An 18,610-nucleotide genomic window follows, 5' to 3' on the forward strand; every position below is an offset into this window, starting at 1 on the left:
CCTGCAACCCTGTAGTAAGCAGGGTGATAAAACTGGGGAGCAGCTCACCTGGCACAGCACAAAGTCAGTGCTGCTTGGAGCCTAGAGCAAAGTCAGGTGCCCAGAGACCCAGACCAAGGAAAAACCCCTGTGTTCATTGGCTCAGAAATCTCCTGGGCTAAAGCTTTCTAGTGAAGTTTCAGCCCCTCCAGAAAACCCACAGAAACAGCCGCTTTTGGTTAAGCTTGGCACTGTCCTGGCCCTGGCAGCAGCCCATGACTGCAGAGGTGGCGGCACACCTCAACCCTTCAGTTACCCTGCAGAGTTATCCCCTTCCTCCCGAGCCTCGGAAGAGCTGGTGCCCAGCCCACAGTCAGGGCCCAGCACCAGGTGCAGTTATGGCATGAGAACCCCGTGGCCGGCCGTGCTCAGACACTGCCCTTCTGGAGAGGCCAGATCAGGCAGCATTTCAAAAAGGTTTTGGGGACACCAGATTTAAGAGGGGGAAGAAAAGCATCTCTGTTTTCTCACTCTGCTGCTGCTGCAGGAGGGTGTGCCACCCTGGCCCTACACCGGTCCCTGATGGCCAGCACTGGCTGGGGACCCCACGCTCCAGCAAGCAACAGGAATCCCCCGCGGCAGGTCACAGTGAGGAAAGCCCTGGCATGAAAACACTGCTGTCACCAGCCCTTCAGTGCAGGGCAGAGAGGCAGGGGAGGCTTTAATATCCGTGAGGAGGAAACAGAGAAAGAGAGGGGAAGAGGTCAGGGTGTTAGGATGGACGTACCAGCACTGACCCACCCCGTAACGCGGTGTGGGGAATAAGCCGGGCACGGGGCAGGGACCCTCGGGATGTCCTTCCCCTCACACGCTGCAGGTGCCAGCCAGGGACGGGGAGGAGATGGGCAGGAGCCCCCAGCCTGAAGCCCTGCCAGCAGGCGCGGGCTGTGCCCGGGGCCCAGCGGGGTCCCCAGCTGGCCGGGTCCGGGGTCTCAGGCACTTCGGTGCCTCCAGGGACACCGGTGGCAGCCACTGCCTGTGTCGGGATGCCATCTAGTGTCACTTGGCAGAAGGGCCCGTCAGGCGATGACACCGTGCACAGGCTCCCCAGGCTCACAGCATCTCCAAGGGCCAGCTGGGAGGCTCCCCAAAACAGCCTGGGTGCTGGGACACCCGCCCCTGGGGGACTGCACCCCATGACACGTGCACCCCATCATCAGCACGGCTCCAGGCCCCAAAGCAGGGTGACGGGCATTGCCCAGGTCATGCAGGGGCAGTGAAGCTCAAAGCGATGCCTGGGCTTCCTCGGGGGTCCCCGGTGCAGCCAGGGCTCGGAGGTTCAGCAGCCTCACAGGTGGCATGAGGTAGCCCCAGTGGCGGGTGGCTCGGTGAAAGAGAAGGGCAAGCATCCCCCATAGCAGCACACAGCCTGCCTGCAGCACCAGTGCGGCCAGGCCCAGGGCCAGGGACACCCGGCAGTGCCATGGGTTGGACCGCAGGGTGAAGACCCAGGCGTGACGGCCACTGGGGGCCAGGGCTGGGGAGGCTGGCCAGGGGCTCGTATGGCCTGGCGGTGGGGGGACAGGAGGCGTCAGGAGCAGGATGGTGCCTACAGGGGTGGGAGCGTGTTGGGGGGCAGTGGGAGCAGGCTGGGTGTCAACCGTGGACAAGCCCAACACAGTGGCACAGTACCGCTCCCTGCCTGGTGCAGAAGCATGGTGGGACGGGGAGTGTGAGGCCAGCGGGACCATGGCTGGCACAGCAGCCCTGGGGGGTGGCCAGAGTGCCGGGGGGTGGCCTGAAACAAGCGACATACTGGGTGTCTCCCATGGCATGGTGGCTGGCCTCTCTGTGGGCACCAGAAGAGCAGGAGGCACTTGTCTGGTGGTAGCTGCCAGTGGGCTGGTTGGCACTGATGTGGTGGCAGAAGCTCGAGTGGACAGTGCAGGCTCTGGGCTGGAGGCCCCAGGAGGCTGTAGGCTTATGATGGCTGGAATTGGACACAGGCTGAAGGCCTCCTGTAGCACAGCTGTCAATGGGGTGGTGATGGAAGCCTTGGGCAGCACGGTTGATGATGGGGGTGGCAATGGAGGCCTTTGGCAGCACAGTTGGTGATGGTGTGTTGATGGAGTTCTTGGGCAGCACAGTTGGTGATGGGGTGCTGATAGAAGCCTTGGGCAGCACAGTTGGTGATGGGGTGGCAATGGAGGCCTTTGGCAGCACAGTTGGTGATGGTGTGTTGATGGAGTTCTTGGGCAGCACAGTTGGTGATGGGGTGCTGACAGAAGCCTTGGGCAGCACAGTTGGTGATGGGGTGTTGATGGAGGTCTGGGGCAGCACAGCTGGCGATGGTGTGTTGATGGAGGTCTCGGGCAGTACAGTTGGTGATGGGGTGTTGATGGAGGTCTGGGGCAGTACAGTTGGTGATGAGGTGGTGATGGAAGTCTCAGGCAGCACAATTGGTGGTGGGGTAGTGATGGAGGTCTTAGGCACATAAGTTGATGATGGTGTGTTGATGGAGGTCTTGGGCAGCACAGTTGGTGATGGGGTGATTATGAAGGCCTTAGATGGCATAGTTGGTGATGGAGCAGTGAAGAAGGCCTCCGCTGGCATGGTTGGCAACATGGCAGAGGTGGCCACAGGTGACAGCATAGTTGGTAGTGCCATGATGGGAAATGCTGTCAATGACAATGTGGTTGGCGCTGCAGTGGGCAAGGTTCCAGATGACAGCAAGGTTGACATTCCTTGTGGTGATGTGGAGGTGAATGGCAGAGATGGGGTAAAAGAAGCTGAAAGAGGCAGAGTAGCTGGGCAAATTAAGTGGTCTTCCCTCAGTGATGTCACTGCTTGTCCTGCCAGGTGGGATGGACTCTTGCATGACACTTGGGTGGACAATTTGACTTTCTCACTGTTGCCCAGGATCCAGCTGTGCAGGTAGCAGAGGTTGCAGTCACATCTCCACGGGTTCCCACTGAGATAGACTGAGCTGAGCTTCTTCAGGGGGTCCAGGAGCCCTTGGGAGACACTCTCCAGCTGGTTTTTCTGAAGGTTGAGGGTTTTCAGATTTGAGAGCAAAGCAAAGACCTCATCATCCAGAGCAGAGAGCTGGTTTGTATCCATCTGGAGGTCCAAGAGCTTGCTGAGCCCAGTGAAGGCTCCTCTTGGTAGGTCCGCTAGCTGGTTGTGGGACAAGATGAGTTTGCCAAGAGACGTGAGGTTAACGAAGATGCTGTCTGGAATTGTGGCCAAACTGTTCCTGCCCAGGTCCAGCTCCCGCAGGTGTGGCATGGTGTCAAAAAGGCAGCAGGGGAGCTCCATAATGTGGTTTGAACCCAGAGTCAGCAGCTTCAATTTGTTTAAACCAAAAAAGCCCTGAGGTGGGAGAACGCCAATGAGGTTGTTGTCCAAAAAGAGTTTCTCCAGGTGAGAGAGGCTCCTCAAGAGCATGGATGGCAGTGCCTTGAGCCTGTTCCTCTGGAGGCTGAGCTCCAGCAGCCCCAGCTGACTGTCTAACAGCCCCTCCGGGAGGTCCTGCAACTCATTCTCATACAGCCGGAGGACTTGCAGCCGGGGGAGTTTGCTAAAGGCATCCCCAGGAAGAGTTGTGATCCTGTTTCTAGCCAGGTCCAAAAATGTTAGATTGACAAGGGAATCAAAAATGCCTTCTGGAAGAGAAGGGATGTGCAGGGAGAGCTCTCCCAAATTTTCCAGCCCATCAAACAGGCCTTTGGGGATGTATCTGAGGTGGCTGTCTCTCAGCTCCAGCTTCTGCAAGCTTGGGAGGTTTTGGAAAGTGCCCACAGCTAGTTCTTCTAACGAGGCACCAGATATCTCCAGGTATCTCAGCTTCTCCAAACTATCAAAGGCTCCAGGTTCAACTGTCTTGATCTTGTTGCCAATAAATAAAATCTTGATCAGGTTGGGCATGTACCTGAAGGCACCTTTCCTTATAGCAGTGATGCTGGTTTGCATAAAGATCACCTCGGAAATGAAGGGCTTTGCAGTCTTTGGAATCTCTTTGATGTCATTTTTTGTCCCTCTGTAAACCTCCTGGTAGTCTTTGGGCATTTCATATGGATCTTCACCCAGGATTTGATCTTGGCATTTATGGGGATGGAAGGAGAGGAAGAAAAACAAAAGGAAATGCTGGTACATTGTCCTGCAAAAAAAGGTTTCAAAAATCAGTTATAAAGAACAAAAAAAATCTCTGTCCACAGCTCGTGAACCGTGGTACCATGCTGTCGTTCAGCTCTCGGGACTCTTCTATTCACATATCATAACTCATTTTATGAGAAAGAGAGAGACTGTACAAGCCAATGTACGCTGCATTTGCAAGAGTTCACTGCCGTTGGTACTGAGGGATGGAGAGGAAGGGAGAGCGAGCCAGCTCATGGCTTGGCACTGGGAGATGCTCCAGGAGGAGCAAGGGTTGGATGGTCTGTTCTCTGGCCATCCTTCTCCCATGTTTGGGCTGTAGGCTCAGCATTGGTCTGGGTGAAGAAGGCAAAGTGCTGCCGCCCATTAGCACTGCCCCAGTGGGTCCAGTTACTCAGCAGGGCAACTGCCCATTCATGCAACAACAGAAGCAGTGAGCCCTGCGCTGGCTAATGAGGGACCAGAAAGGGTCCCAGGAGCCAGCCAAGACCAGATGACCTTGTTTACTCTGAATTCCCACACTGTGCTGGGTGGACTTGTTATTTCATTGGTGCTTCTCTCAGTTCAGGGTGGTCATTTAAAACATAGCCTCTAAGCATCTCCTGTTCAGGATCCTTGCTAATGGCATCGTACTTTGGCCTTGGTTATGCAGCTCTACCAGATAGAAATGGTTAACTTGTGAGCAGCAACCAAGCTTTAGAGCAAGGTTTTTTAAACGACTATGAAATGTCCATGGACGAACTCTTTAATACCTAACATTTAGGGCTCTGACCTGCAGTTAGGAAGTGAAGTCACTGATGCACACCCACCGGTAGCCACGTAAAGCCCACCACTTCCATCAAGTCATTTGGAAACACACAGCTAACACATTACCTGGGGTTTAATGTCTGTGAGCATCATACTGGGATCATAGTTTCCAGCTTGTGATTCACAGCCCTGGGTGGAAGCAGGGGAAAGGGCTGTGGGTTGCTTCTTGGGTGTCCATCAAAGCTGAGTATGCAAAATAACTTATGCTGGGAGGGTAAATTTGCTATGAAAAGTTTTTTTTTTTTAATGTTGAGAGGTCAGCAAATATAGGAGGCTGAAAGCTACTAGATTTGAAGAGAAACTGATGGGAGGTGAGGTATGTGCCAGCTGCCCCATGGGGTTCCCCAGGGCAGAAGCAGCTGCTGATCCCTGCCCACCCTCTCCCCAGGGGTGCAGGAGCCAGAGGCACGGGTTCAAAAGTGCCTGCTCCACTTCAGCTGCAGGGACAGCGCAGTGGGTTAAACACGCAGGTGGGAATGGCTGGACTGCGTGCATGGGGCTGGAAAGAAACAGTTTTGAACTGCAAAGTTCTTTTAAAACCCTCCCTCACCCCGTCTGGCTGCGGCAGAGCTCAGTATGGTCCCTTGCTTGTCCCACCCTCCAGCAGTGCAGGGACACGGAGGGATGGCCCCATCTCATGGTGCTGCAGTCTCTCCTGCTCCTTGCTGCAAGGAAACGATCAACACCCTCAGAGCTGCCCCTCCCAGCACATTTTGAAGAACAAAAAAAAGCGTTTTGCATCACTTACTTGTCACAAATGAGTCCCGCTGCCGGAGCAAGCCGTGCCGTGCGAGAAGCGAGGCCACCAGACAGGGGTCCCATCACCTGCCCAGCTCTTTATCCACCGCCCAGGTGCAGGGCTTGGTTTCGTGTGAGGTCAGGACACAGGTCTGCGTGGGGAGATAAGGGAGCGGGCAGCGGAGCTGTGTCCCCGGTGTGGGAGGCCATGGCAGAAACCCCTCGTAGAGGACACGGGCACGTACTCCCCAGGCGTTATCTGCTGCCGCCACTTGACTAGTCACATCCAGGCAAATCTGAAGATCTGCAAGCCAGCCTGTTTTGTAGCCAATGGTCTCTGCAGTCCCATATCTCCACCAGCATAACCCACTAGCTTCACAGGCACCACCCCCACTGACACAACAGAAAGGAGCTTTCCTATTTAAAGCTTTTCCTATTAAAAATATCCAGCTGTTTCCTTCCTCAGGAATTGGCCTATGCAGCTAAAGGTGCTGCTCTGAAGCCATTTGTTTAAGCTTATAACAGGGATAATGGCTGTGGCCAGACAGATACGCTGACAGCCGGGCTCTGGGTTCAGTCCCACAGCTCCACACCTCACCAGCCGTAGGGCTGGGGCTGAGCATCATGCTCCCCTCCGCCCTTGCACAAGCCAAAGACCCTCCTGCCATGACACCCAGGGCTCCTGGTCAGTGCAGGGCATCTTGTGGGAAGAAACACCCTGTCTGATGCAAAGACTTAAAATGACAAGGCATCCAACACTTCCCAATGGATAATTGCACTAATTGCATTTAAAATTTCTTCTTCAGTTTTCATGCGCTCTTATTAAGGCTCAGCTTCTGCTTGCTGGGCTTCATTATACCTTTCCTGGCAAATTTAAAACACTCAGACTACTGCACATTGTCAACAGCCTTACCCCTTTCCAATGTCCGTGCCATATGCATCCGGGTCCCCGTTCGGTGCCAGGCTGCTCCAGAGGCTGCAGGGTGGCAGGAGCCAGGGTGCACGAGGGGACAGAGCTCACAGCAGGAGTGACAGCAGCCTCCCCAGGCTGCAGTGTGGCAGCTGTGCCAGTGTTTGGGGAGCTGCAGCCAGCCGCAGCATCCCTGGTCCAGGTTTGGAGGTGGTCACATCAGCATCACCTGGGACATGGCTGCGGCACGGTGGCAGTCCCTGGTGCGGGAGAGGTGGCAGGGTGGCTGTGTGGGATCATGTCTGGGGGTGCAGCATCGCCCGCCTGCCTCCCAGGAGCTCACACAATGTGGAGCCTCCACTTTGCTCCCAGCTGGGCAGCAGCGGGGAAAGGGCTGGCAGAGATGCACGGCAGAGACACACAGCCTGGCAGCAAAACCAGCACAGCCCTGAGCACGGACCCCAGCTCTCCTGTCACTGCGGGCAGGGCTGGGAAGGCTGGCTCAGAGGAGGGTGGCCAGGCACAGGCAGGGCTCTCCCTGCTCTGCCTGGCCCAGGAGAGGCCATGTCCCAGCAGCCGCAAGATGGTGCAGCCGCATCGCACCACAACCCCCAGCCTCCTGGGGCAGGGCTCTGCCTGCAGGCAGCACGCTGCAGCCTTGCACACACACATGCACGCCCCCCCCCCCCCCCCCCCCCCCCCCCCCCCACGCACACGTGCGTGCACACACACTTGCTCTCTAAGGGGAGCACCCACCTTACCTGCCATCCCCTGGGCGGGCAGCGCTGCTGGGACTTTGCGCCCCATCTCCAAGGGTCCCCAAGCCTCTCTGGGGAAGACTGCAGGGCTGCAGGCCAAGTCCTGCCAGGGCAGGAGGGGGACCTGCAGGTGCACAGCCCCCGGCTGGAGCCCACCCTGCAGCCAGGCAGCCTGTGCCCCTCGCTGGGCAGTCGACAGCACTCGCCCACGTGTGCCTCGGACACCCCACACCAAACCCGTGCCCTGGGGGTTAGTGCTAGGCTGCAGCTGGGTCTCTGCGCTGCCGAGGGAAGCGGGGCTGGAGAGCTGCAGCGGGCAGAGATGAGCATCCAGAGAGTGGCAGCTACTCACCGCCAGGCACCTGCACCCGTGCCACGCCATGCACAGCCCCAGCCACGTCCCCATTGCACCACAGCGACCTTCACCGTTTCCCCCAGACACACAGGCAGAGGCGGGCGAACAGAGTGTTTCCTCTCTCCGCCATAGGAGCTGGTTGCACAGAAATAATACATATTTTAATTATAGTTGAAATACACAGGAAACGCATAGCTAGGAGAATAAATACCACCAGGCCAGCTCTTGCGGAGAGCTTGGTGACGGCTGGTGACTGTGGTGGGGGTAGCGGAGCGAGACGGGATGCTGTATCCCAGGCTGGTTCGGAGATTGCCAACAAAAGAGCAGAGCAGAAGTAGGCGTCTGCCCAAGCTCTAGGGCACAGCAGGGAGACCTGGCGATGTGGCCTCATCCCCGCTCGGTGCTGTGACGAGGACCCTGACCTGCAGTGTGCCACAGCGGGAGCGCAGCACCCAGGCACCCTGGAACACCGGCCCCGGCCCCGCTGCCTGCCCGGGAGGAGAAGGAGGGAGGCGAAGGCTGAGCTGCTGGCAGCTCGTGGCATCACAGGCCATGCTTACAGTGCCCTCGGGGTTGCTGTAGGTGCACCGCCCCGGAGCATCCTCCCCCGGCTCCCCATCCCAGCCCTCCTCCGGGGGGATGCCAGGCGCTCCTGGGCACTCCAGCCGCCCCTGGGGGACCTCCAGCAGGGACCGGCCCTGGAGAGCGTCGGGGCTGGCGCAGGAGGCTTGTGCGTGGGTGAGGGGCTCGGCGAAGCCCTGGAGCCAGCCCAGGAGATAGGCAAGGCGACAGTCACAGGCCCAAGGGTTGTCGCCCAGCTCCACGCGCACCAGCTCCTCATTGGCATCGAAGAGCCCTGGGGGCAGGCGGGCCAGGCGGTTGTGGTGCAGGGCCAGGGCGGTGAGGAGGGGCAGCCCGGTCAGCAGCCCGGCAGGCAGGCTGGAGAGGTTGTTGTGGCTCAGCTGCAACGCTGTCAGCCCCGCCAGCCCCTGGAAAACCCCGGCATAGAGATGGACCATGGCATTGTGCGAGAGCGCCAGGGTCTGCAGCGCTGACAGGTTGGCGAAGAGCCCCTGGGGCAGCCTCTCCAGCCGGTTGCGAGCCAGCGACAGGTGGAGGAGGTGAGGGGTGCCAGTGAAGAGGGCGGCGGGCAGGGTAGCCAGGCAGTTGCCCTCCAGGCTGAGGACGGTCAGGTTGGGGAGACCAGCGAAGATGTCGGGAGCCAGGCTGCCCAGGACGTTGTGCTGCAGCTGCAGCCGCCGCAGCTCCCCCAGCCCGGCGAAGGCGCCGGCTGGCAGCTCCTCCAGCCGGTTGCCATCCAGGTGGAGCTCAGCCAGCAAGCCCAGCGCCCCGAAGGCGCTGGGGGGCACCCGCTCCAGCAGGTTGTCGCTGAGTTTGAGGAGGCGGAGGGTGGTGAGGGGGGCCAGGAGCCCGGCCGGCAGCTCAACCAGGGCATTCTGCGAGAGGTCCAGGCTCTGGAGGCGCCGGAGTGGGCGGAAGATGCTGGGGGGCAGCACCTCAATCTTGTTCCCCGGCAAGCTCAGGTCCTGCAGGCAGCCGGCAGCCACGAAGAGCCCCGGCTGCAGGGTGCGGATGGCGTTGGCACCCAGGGAGAGCTTGCTGAGGCTGGGCAGCCCCACCAGCACCCCCGGGCTGACTGCCGGCAAGGGGTTGCCCGACACCCCCAGCTCGGCGAGGCTGGGCAGCCCCTGAAAGGCACCGGCCTCCAGCTCCTGGATGTTGTTGTTGAGGAAGACCAGCTTGGTGAGGGTGGTGCTGGAGCCCAGGGCCCCTCTGCGGACGCTGCTCAGGGCCGTCTCCACGAAGAAGAGCTGGGTGGCATTCCCTGGCAGGCCCGCCGGGATCTCCCGCATCCTCTCCTCCGAGCAGAAGACTTTGGAGGTGTCGTAGCATTGGCAGCTGGGGGGACAGGGCAGGGGCAGCCCCCCCACCAGCAGGGACCCCAGCCCCAGCAGCGTGTAGACAACCAGCCTGCACTGGAGAAGGAGCCGGGCCTCATCCCCTGCTTTGGCAAGGCAGAAATCTGCACCCACATGCAGGGGCTGCTGGGGAAGTGGCTTCTGCAGCCAGAAATGCAGCGGGAGCAACCTCCTGGGCACCACCAGCACGGGCAGCTGCCCCAGCCGTGGGGCATCCCTCCAGCCCCAGCTGCCCACACCACCCCAGTGCTCCCCTTGCAAGAACGGGAAGAACTTGTCTCCCAAATCTCTCCCCACCTGCCCATGTGGTGGGTCAGGGCTCTTCCCCTCCACCCCAGCCCCACTCCAGCCCCACTCCAGGCTGCCCTGTGACAGCCAGGGTGGTGCCACCCTAGCCAAAGGTCCCCATGTCCCACAGAGCAGCGGCCAAGGTGGGACCCGTGCGGTCCTGCGGGCGTCTTGGGGGAACCTGTGGCCTCACAGGATGTCTCTACCGGCTTGAAGCTGGGCTCTGGGGTGGGGAGCATGTGAAGCACGGGGTTGTGCTGCACACACAGGGTGATGGGGACAACGCTGAAGGGCTGCTCTGTTCTCAGTGACAAAAGGAGCAGGCTCCACTGGTTCTATTTCTAATTGCCCATCAAGCACCTCTTTCTCTGCAAGCAACCAGCGCAGCATCAAACCTGTCCAAGGGATATTCAGCTTGACCAAGCACCTGTTCCCAGCCCATGGGAGGTACTTCTTGAGGCAACGGCCTCCAACGGCCTCCAGCCTCCAAGTGCCAGTCCCTCCCCACTTGGGATAATTGCCAGTGCTGCCGCATGATGGGGGATGCTGCACCTGCAGACACCCGCACAGGTGGGGCTATCCTGGACTTATGCTGTGCTCAAGAGCAGTGTTGGGCTTGGCTTTTCCTTTCCACCATCTCACTTGTTTTCACCAGAGCCAACAGCAGCTCCCACCCATCCCAGGCCCCCAAACTACCCAAGCGGTGTGGCCACCACTTACCAAGTGCAGCATTGTGGAGACGGCCACCGAGCCCGTGGCAGGTTTGCAGGGACGCTGCTCGCCTAGATGGACAATGTTTTCTGGGGCGGATGGGAAGCCAGCTGACGCTCTGTTCCTGCTGGGGCGGAGCTGCCCCTCGCTGCTTATCGGCAACAACAACCCGTGTCCTTGGAGTGCTTCAAAAAATAACCCAGCCCCAGAGGGACTGGAGGTGAGGCCAGAGGCAGCCGCCAGCCAGCATCCTGGCAGGGAAGCAGGGTCCTGGCCCCAGACATCCACTGGCCTGGGGACGGTGTCAGGGAGCTGCTGTCACGGGTGGCACCAGTCCCACTCCAAGGTCAGCACGCTTGCTTCCAGCAGCCCCCCGAGAGACCTCCTGGACTTTATTAAATCTGTCTGTCTGGGAAATGGTGCTAGCAAATGTCTCTTGCATGGGAGAGGGGACCAGGCAGAGCTTAGCAAGGCAAAGCAATGCCATGGGGAGGGGACCACCCTGGGACCATCATGTTGAGATGCACCAGGTGATTTGCAGCCCGTGATGTGCACCCAGCCAGTGGTGGGATGGCCAGAGGGACTCCCTGGGAGCTTGTGACCTGGCCGGGGTAGCAGCATACACCACCTTAAGGGCTGCCTTGCAAGGGCCTGTGTTGGAACAGGCTGTGGTGGCAGCAGCCATGGACACAGCCCCAGGGGCAGGAGCAGGGACACTTACGTGCATTCAGCCAGACTGATGGAGCAGACAGTGACGCATGGAGAAACCCAGCTGACACAAGCCAGCGGCAGGCAGCTCTGAAGTGACCCAAGCGAGCTCCGGTGTGGCACTGCGTAAACCCTCAGGGCCCTACCCCAAGGAGTGGACTGCTCAGGAGGCAGTCAGTGTCTCCATCGAGAAGCCTGCTGAGGTCTCAGCTCACTCTCCAAAAGCCATCCTGCTGCTGTTGGATGGCTGAGCCCCCCTGGGTCCCTCACCCCAGACTGGAGCCCAGGGACCAGCACAGGCCCTGCAGCCACAACCCACTAACCCTCTCCCAGCCCCACAAGCCTGCATGGGCTTCTCCTCAACACAAAAAAAAATCTTAGGAGTAGAAATCAAGCACAGCTCCTGTCCCTGCTGGGTCATTCCCCGTCTGCACACCACAGAGGGGTGAATAAACAGCTCTTGGCACTGGGGGTGGACAACTGCACTTTAATGGAGAGGTCACAGAGCAGCACCCAACAGCCCCGCAGCACAGTCCTGTGTCTCCCACCACCACGCAGGTCGCAGCTCAGAGGAGCATCCCATCATGTGTACGAGTGTGGGGCTGCTTGTGCCAGTGCTGGCTCCTGGGGTGCTGTGAGCAGCCAGCACTATGGGGTGCACGCCAAGTGTGACCCTCGTCCAGTGGCAGCGATTCCCAGGCTTCCTGGCACCGCCTTGCTATGCGCAGAGGTGAGCTGGACCCCTCCGTGGCCGTGCCACGGCTGAAGGAGGTGGGGTGGCTGCTGGATGTAGGTGCTGCAGGGGGATGGCGCAGCACCCACCTGTGAATTGCAGAGCAGCCAGTGCTTGCTGACCCCTGACGGTGAGCTGCCAGCATCTCCGCTGCCTGGGGGCTGCGAGCAGGCAGCAAGACTGGGTGCAGACAGGAGGATACTCGAGGGAGGAAGAGGAGGAAGAAGCTTTGCCAGGCAGAGCAGGGCCAGGCTGCTCACTAGCTGGTGGAGGATGCATGAGGGTATCATCGAGGCAGCAAGGACCAGGGACGGGGTGCAGCAGGAGCAGCCCTGGCATGCTCCAGCATCCCTGGGGCACCAACACAGGAGCCTCTCCCAGCCCCTGGCAGACACCTCACACCCACCATCCCACCCCTATAACTCCCCTGCAGCAGGGGCCAGTGTGAGCCCCCCGGCCACCCGTGGGGCTGGATCAGAGCGCTGCAGGCAGGGTCATGGCCCCAGGAGGGTTAGCACCAGTGTGCAGTGAGGGCTCAGGGGCTGCCGCTGCACCCAGACAACATCATGCTGCCCCGTGGCTCTCCTGGCAGGAGTTGCACAAGGGCAGGAGGAGCTCGTGGCTGCTGGGAGCAGGGGAAGATGGTGGCTGTGCTCTGGTCCGCCCTGCCTGCAGGCAGGGAGGGCAGCTTGGACGCGGCCGAGTCACTCGGGGTGTGCCACCCTAGCAGCAGCACCGGGCACAGGCAGCCCAGCCCGCGGGGACCCCCACCCAGACGCAGGTGAGCTACAAAGGGGCACAAGGACAGGCAGGTGCTGGGGGCAAAGGCATTCGCTGGGCTGGCACCCGCCTGCTCAGGCAGGGGCAGATGCGGGAGGCATGGCGGCGGGGGGGGGGAGATGGGGAAAAGGGGCTGGGGGTGGGCAGCGGGCAGTGCTGGGGTGGGCAGCGGGCAGTGCTGGGGTGGGCAGCACCAGCGGGGACAACACAAGGTGAATGATGGGGAAGTCCTGTTGTTTGGGGTAAGCACCATCACAGCCAGGCTGTGTCTCCCTGCTCGAGGGGTCCCTCTCAGCACCCCGCACCCCAGCTGCTGGCCCCCCGGCAGGGAGTGAGCACAGAGGCTGCCCTGGAGGCAGGAGGGGCTGGGGGCAGAGGGCAGCCATGGCAGGGCAGCTGGGGGGACGCCCTGCTGCAGAGCAGGGGCAGGGCAAAGCAGAGCAGGACAGGGGGACATGCAGCGCGCGGGGTGATGCTGTCCTGTCCCAGTCAGCAAGGGCAGCTGATGCAGAGCCACTGTCATGTCCCTTGGCCCCATGGGGAGGGGATGCCTCACCAGCACCGCTCCCCCCCAGGGTCTGCCAGGTGCTCAGGCTTCGTTGGGTGCCTTCATCCTCATGAGCACAACGTGGCTCTTCTTCCTACAGCCATAGACCACCAGCGCAACAAGAGCAGCGAGCAGGGCCACACACACCAGCACGATGACCGCCACCACCACCCCACTCTGCATGCGTGTCAGCCCCCACCACCCCCTCTCCTCTTCCTCCTCCTCCTTCTCCTCCTCCTCCCACGGGGAGACGGGCAGCCCCATGGAGGGCTCCGTCCAGGCACCCTCGGGTGACGCTGCCTCAGAGGGGAGAGCAGGGAGCAGGGTGCTGGGAAGGGGGGAGGCAGTGGGGGGCTGGGGGTCGAGAAGCTGGTCCCGTGGCAGCCCGGAGATGGGGGTGCCCCGCAGGGCAGGGGGCTGGGCACAGAGGGGGGGTGTTTCGCCCACCTTGTAGGGGTTGTCCTCCAGCCAGCCCCGCAGGGGCAGGATGCCCTCATCACAGCGCCAGGAGTTGTTGTGCAGCTTCACCTCTCGCAGGGCGGCCAGGGGGGAGAAGATGCCGGCGGGCAGGTACTCCAGGGTGTTGGAGTGCAGCTGCAGGTGCCGCAGCCCCGGGGTGGCCCCGAAGATGCCCCGTGGCAGCGCCTGCAGCTGGTTGTGGTGCAGGGAGAGGTTCTGCAGCTTGGGCAGCCCCTCCAGCGCCTGGGTGTCCAGGCGGCGCAGGGCGTTGGAGTGCAGCGACAGCTCCAGCAGCTCCCCCAAGCCCCGGAAAGCCCCCGGCGCCACTGAGCGCAGCCGGTTCTTGCTGAGGACCAGGAGCTGCAGCTGGGTGAGGTTGCCGAAGACGGCGGTGGGGAGGGTGGAAAGCTCATTCTCGTAGAGCCACAGCTCCCGCAGGTCGGGCATGGGCCCAAAGGCGCCGGGGGAGATGTCCCGCAGGCGGTTGACGTGCAGGGTGATCTTGGCGAGGGCACGCAGAGGTAAGAAGACGCCACTCGGCAGGGCAGCGAGGAGGTTGTTGGACAGGTAGAGCTTCTGCAGGTTCCTGTTGTGCACAAAGAGTTCCGGGGACAGCGTCTCCAGCTGGTTCTGGTGCAGCCCCAGCTCCTGCAGCTCCGGCAGCCCATCAAAGGTGCCCGCTGGGATCTGCCGGAGACGGTTCTCGTAGAGCCGCAGCACCTGCAGCCGCGCCAGCCGCTCGAAGGCCCGGGGCGGCAGGCGCTCAATGTTGTTCCTGGCCAGGTTGAGCTTGGTGAGGCTGGCGAGCTGGTCGAACACCCCCTCCTTCAGCTCCTGCAGGTTGTTCCCGTGCAGCTGCAGCTCCTTGAGGTTGCTCAGGTGGGCGAAGTGAGAAGGCTCGACCTGGAGGATCTGGTTGCTGGAGAGGAGAAGAGACTCCAGCTTGCCCAGGGGCTCGAAGACCTGCACGGGGAGCTCCTGCAGCTTGTTGCTGGCCAGGCTGAGGTAGCGCAGGTCAGGCAGGTGCTGGAAGGCCCCGGGGCTAATGCGCGACAGGTTGTTCTTCTCGATGCGCAGCCCGATCAGCAGGGAGGCGTTGCCGAAGGACGCGTCGCCCAGCTCGGCGATGCGCGTGTTGATGATCTGGAGGGTCATGGCATTCGTGGGGATAGGGCTGGGGACCGTGGTGATGCTGGCACCGGAGCACTCCACCTGGGCTGTGCGGACACACTGGCACTGCTCTGGGCACTGGCCACTGGCCAGCTGGACGCCCACCAGGAGCAGCAGCCACCACCGCCAGCCTCCCCGTTCCATTGGGCCTGCAGAAAAAACAAAGGAGGGGGGCTCAGCCCCTGCCATTTCCCAGCTCCCAGGGCCACTGCCGGGGATGGGTGCTGCTTTCTCCCTGGAAAAGGCCACCGAGGCCATGGCCATCCTGCCCCCAGCATGGCAGCGAGGCAGAGGAGAGTGGGTGAGGAAGGCTGGGGGCAGGCAGGGCTGGGCACAGCCCAGGCAGGAGCACAGAGCGGGACAGAGCCGGGGGCCACGGCGCCTGGCTGCCATACCACAGCTATTAGTGGTATCCCTGGCGTCCCCCCTCGCTCGGCTCCTCCAGCAGCCAGGAGTGTGGTTTCCTGTTTTGCAGGGAGCGTGGCAAGCTGCTACCAGTGGTGCTGGCCTCCTGGCACCACCAAACAGTCAAGATCTTCACCAGAGCTGGCCTGTGGCACCCTCAGCTGAGTAAGTCCCAGGGGTGCTTGGTGGGGGCAGGAAGAAAGGTGCTCCCCTCAGCTCCCCCCAGCACCCTCCTGGCTCTGCCCGGCAGCGAGCGGCTCTGAGCTCCTGTCGTGGAGCCAAGAGCAGCGCTGGCACCCACTGCCCAGCATGCTTTAGCTCCAATCCTGCAGGAGCCTGGGTCAACGGGACCCTCTGCAAGATCCCCACTCCCGGCTGGGTACGGGGGTGGCCCTGTCTGCACCCCATCGCCAGCAGAAGGGCTCAGCCCTGGCTGATTTTGGCCATGAGAGCAGAGTGTCCGGTGTGGGCACCTGTGTGCAGGCTGGTCCCAGGGGTAGTGCCTGGGGAGAGCAAGATCTTTACAGCGAGGTCCTGCATCACCCCACAGGGACACCCTCTCCTCCCTCCTCTGGCCTGGGAGCTCCCTCCCTCCCGAGATTACAGCAGCAGCCTTGTGCCAGGCTGGCACCGAGCAGCCCCCCACTAACATCTTCGAGTGGCACAAGGGAGGGAGAAAACCCACAGATCCCCCAGCCCGAAGCACAGCTCAGCCAGACGCTTGCTCTCCGGCAGGGAGGGAGGAACTCTCCACAAGCCAGCACAGTTTATGTTTCCCATATGGAAACAATCTGCATCCAAGAACAGCTTTGTTTATAATGAGCCGTTTATAAACTTCCCAAACGCTCTGCACATCAAAAGCCCTGCTCATGTCACTCCCTGGTAAGGCAGCTCGGAGAGCATCCACGCTGGAGTGTCCTTCAGGAAAGGCAGCTGAAAATCTATCATCTCCTCTTTTCTTCTAGGGACACAAAGCTCACAGACCAAGAGGCTGAATATTCCCTACCGCTCAGCCCTCAGCATCCCACTGCTCCTAACCTCAGCACCCCTAAATGTTACTTTACCCCCCTTAATTTTCTCTATTGGTTATCGTTAAGATAGGTTGTCTATGTCTATTTCAGCTCCCACAATGCCTAAGTAGTCTCGCTTTTTTGGAGAACCCTTGCAAGAAAAACACCTTCTCCATCAAATCAAAAGATGCTGAACGTGCAGATCCCACCGCCGCGCCACCACCCCTCGGAACTGCCCCGGGAGTCCCACAGCCCCGGGGCCGCTCACCGGGGCGGTAGCAGAGAGAGGACTTACCCGAGTGTCCTGCAGCCGCAAGCGCCGAGCGAGCACAGCTCCGTGCTGGCAAGAGAGCCGAGTGTGGTTCATGCTTCCCCTCCCAGTATATAACCCGTCCAAATCAATGAATCAGCACAGGGGCAGCGTCGGGGCTAGGGAAAGCGCTGGAGCAGAGCTGCTTCCAACTCCTATTTCCTCAGCAAACAGCAAGCGTCTCAGTTCTGGGTTTCCCTCTCCTGAACCCCAGTGCTCTTGTTTAAGACCAGCAGACGGCCCCATGAACGTGCTGCTCATGTCAGCCAGCGCCCAGGTACCAGCTCGGCCCCGGGACCCCCCCGGTCTGACACAGCTGGGTACACTGACCCATGGGGGCAGGCAAGGAAAAGCCAGGCCCCTGGGCACCATCCTGCCCTTCGCTGGCACACATTCACACCAGGGCTGCTCCATGGCATCACCTCGGCACATGCACAGGTCTTACCTCCCTGGCTACGGCTCCAGCAAGTGTCAGGACCTCCAGCCGTGCCCCAGCCCAGGGCCAGCAGCGCAGGCAGCCCCCCACCACGCCGACCCTGCCTGGGGTCGCAGCTCACTCCCCTCCAACCGCAGATGCAAACAGGCCAGGCTCCTACAAGCACCCATGCCAGGGCTCTGCCCCGCAGGCACCTGGCCCAGCGCAGCCAGGGAGTGGGCACCAAGCAGGGGGTCAGCGGCGTTGCTGGTGCCAGCCGGAGGCCAGGCTGCCGCAGAGAGCCCTCGGCTCACCAGACCCCCTCCCACCAGCATGGCTGTGCCAGTTGGCGCTGAGAAACCCCCTCGGCGCTGATGGCAGGCAGCCTTGCAACCCCAAAGCGGCACATGCTGCCATCTCCCTGGGGCTGCCGCGGCTGTGCTGCAGCCCATATGCTGCTCTTCAGCCTCAGCAGCCCTGACACGTGGGTGATGGAGCCCGGCAGCCGAGAGTGTTTGGGAAGCAGGGTACAAGCACGTCCCGTCCACTTGTTCAGGGGCTCCTGCTGCCACCCCTCCCCTGCCCCCTCCAGTCAACAGAGGTGCACGGGGGTGCCCTTGGTCCCCACCGCCCAGCCCAGGTCCCCCCCCTTGCCCACCTCTCCTGGGCAGCCCCGGTCCAGCAGCCACCGGGAACGGATACTGGGGAGAAGCAGCTAAGGAGCGCCAGCATGAGTGGCCCCTTCGGGCTGCCCGGAGCCAGAGCAGCCTCGTGCTAACCACGGGGCAGCTGGAATTTCCCTGAACATGTCTAATCCTGTCTCAGCCCACCCATGTTTCCGCCAGCCACAGCAGCCCCTGCTCATGACCCGGCCAGTGCTAATGAGCTGCTTAGGATGGGAACAGCGCGGGGCTGCCGCCGGCGAAGGGGAGGAAGGCTGCCTCCATCCCCATGGCACAGTGTGTGGGGCCGTGAGGGGTGGGAGGGCACAGGGCAGTGCAGGGGACGGGGACCCTGTTCAAAGCAGGGACCAGAGCAGGACAAACAGCAAACTGCAGGGATGGAGAGGGGAGATCCCAGCCAGACTTGGAGGAAGACAACAGGGATCGTGGGAAGAGGGTAGGCAGTGGGACCTCAGCTGGAGGCAACCGCCGCCGATATGTCAGATTGCACAGGGGCCCTGGCTGCCGTGGGACATGGCAGGTGGCCAAGGACCCCTCCCTGGCTGGGGAGCGAGCACCGGGGCTGGGGCTACCCCCGGCCACGCTCCCTGCCTGCTCCTGGGGCAAAGCCCAGGCACTTGGGCACAGAGAAGGGGCATTTTGAAAACACCACCCACAAGTGCTTTAGCTCACACTCTATTGACACAACAGATTTTCTCAGCGCCGTGATTCCCAAAATAACTTCCCCGCTTCCTTGACAGTGGCGCAGG

General features: G+C 61.1%; 3 protein-coding genes across 3 annotated transcripts; all 3 read right to left on the reverse strand.

Annotated features, from left to right (window-relative positions):
- Positions 1–1,352: 1,352 nt before the first annotated feature.
- On the reverse strand, positions 1,353–5,960 carry LOC137666631 (platelet glycoprotein V-like). The gene is made up of 2 exons (XM_068406760.1): positions 5,690–5,960; positions 1,353–4,138 (listed from the first exon to the last, which is right to left on the reverse strand). Exons 1-2 carry the CDS (start codon positions 5,761–5,763, stop codon positions 1,636–1,638), a joined length of 2,577 nt encoding a protein of 858 aa, XP_068262861.1. The 5' UTR covers positions 5,764–5,960; the 3' UTR covers positions 1,353–1,635.
- Positions 5,961–7,841: 1,881 nt separating this feature from the next.
- LOC137666633 (carboxypeptidase N subunit 2-like) lies at positions 7,842–10,712 on the reverse strand. The gene is made up of 2 exons (XM_068406762.1): positions 10,651–10,712; positions 7,842–9,699 (listed from the first exon to the last, which is right to left on the reverse strand). The coding sequence occupies exons 1-2, from the start codon at positions 10,660–10,662 to the stop codon at positions 8,056–8,058; spliced, it is 1,656 nt and encodes a 551-aa protein (XP_068262863.1). The 5' UTR covers positions 10,663–10,712; the 3' UTR covers positions 7,842–8,055.
- Positions 10,713–11,837: 1,125 nt separating this feature from the next.
- LOC137666632 (leucine-rich repeat-containing protein 15-like) lies at positions 11,838–16,796 on the reverse strand. The gene is made up of 2 exons (XM_068406761.1): positions 16,749–16,796; positions 11,838–15,187 (listed from the first exon to the last, which is right to left on the reverse strand). The coding sequence occupies exon 2, from the start codon at positions 15,180–15,182 to the stop codon at positions 13,452–13,454; it is 1,731 nt and encodes a 576-aa protein (XP_068262862.1). The 5' UTR covers positions 15,183–15,187; positions 16,749–16,796; the 3' UTR covers positions 11,838–13,451.
- Between the last annotated feature and the right edge of the window lie 1,814 nt (positions 16,797–18,610).

The sequence above is a fragment of the Nyctibius grandis genome, chromosome 8 (genome assembly GCF_013368605.1).
Source record: "Nyctibius grandis isolate bNycGra1 chromosome 8, bNycGra1.pri, whole genome shotgun sequence".
Lineage (NCBI taxonomy): Eukaryota > Metazoa > Chordata > Aves > Nyctibiiformes > Nyctibiidae > Nyctibius > Nyctibius grandis.

Coding starts and splice junctions, on each gene's coding strand:
- LOC137666631 (XM_068406760.1), bottom strand. CDS start 5,763: ATGGGACCCCTGTCTGGTGGCCTCGCTTCTCGCACGGCACGGCTTGCT. Junction 4,139..5,689: donor GCGGGACTCATTTGTGACAA/GTAAGTGATGCA, acceptor CTTTTTTTGCAG/GACAATGTACCAGCATTTCC.
- LOC137666632 (XM_068406761.1), bottom strand. CDS start 15,182: ATGGAACGGGGAGGCTGGCGGTGGTGGCTGCTGCTCCTGGTGGGCGTC.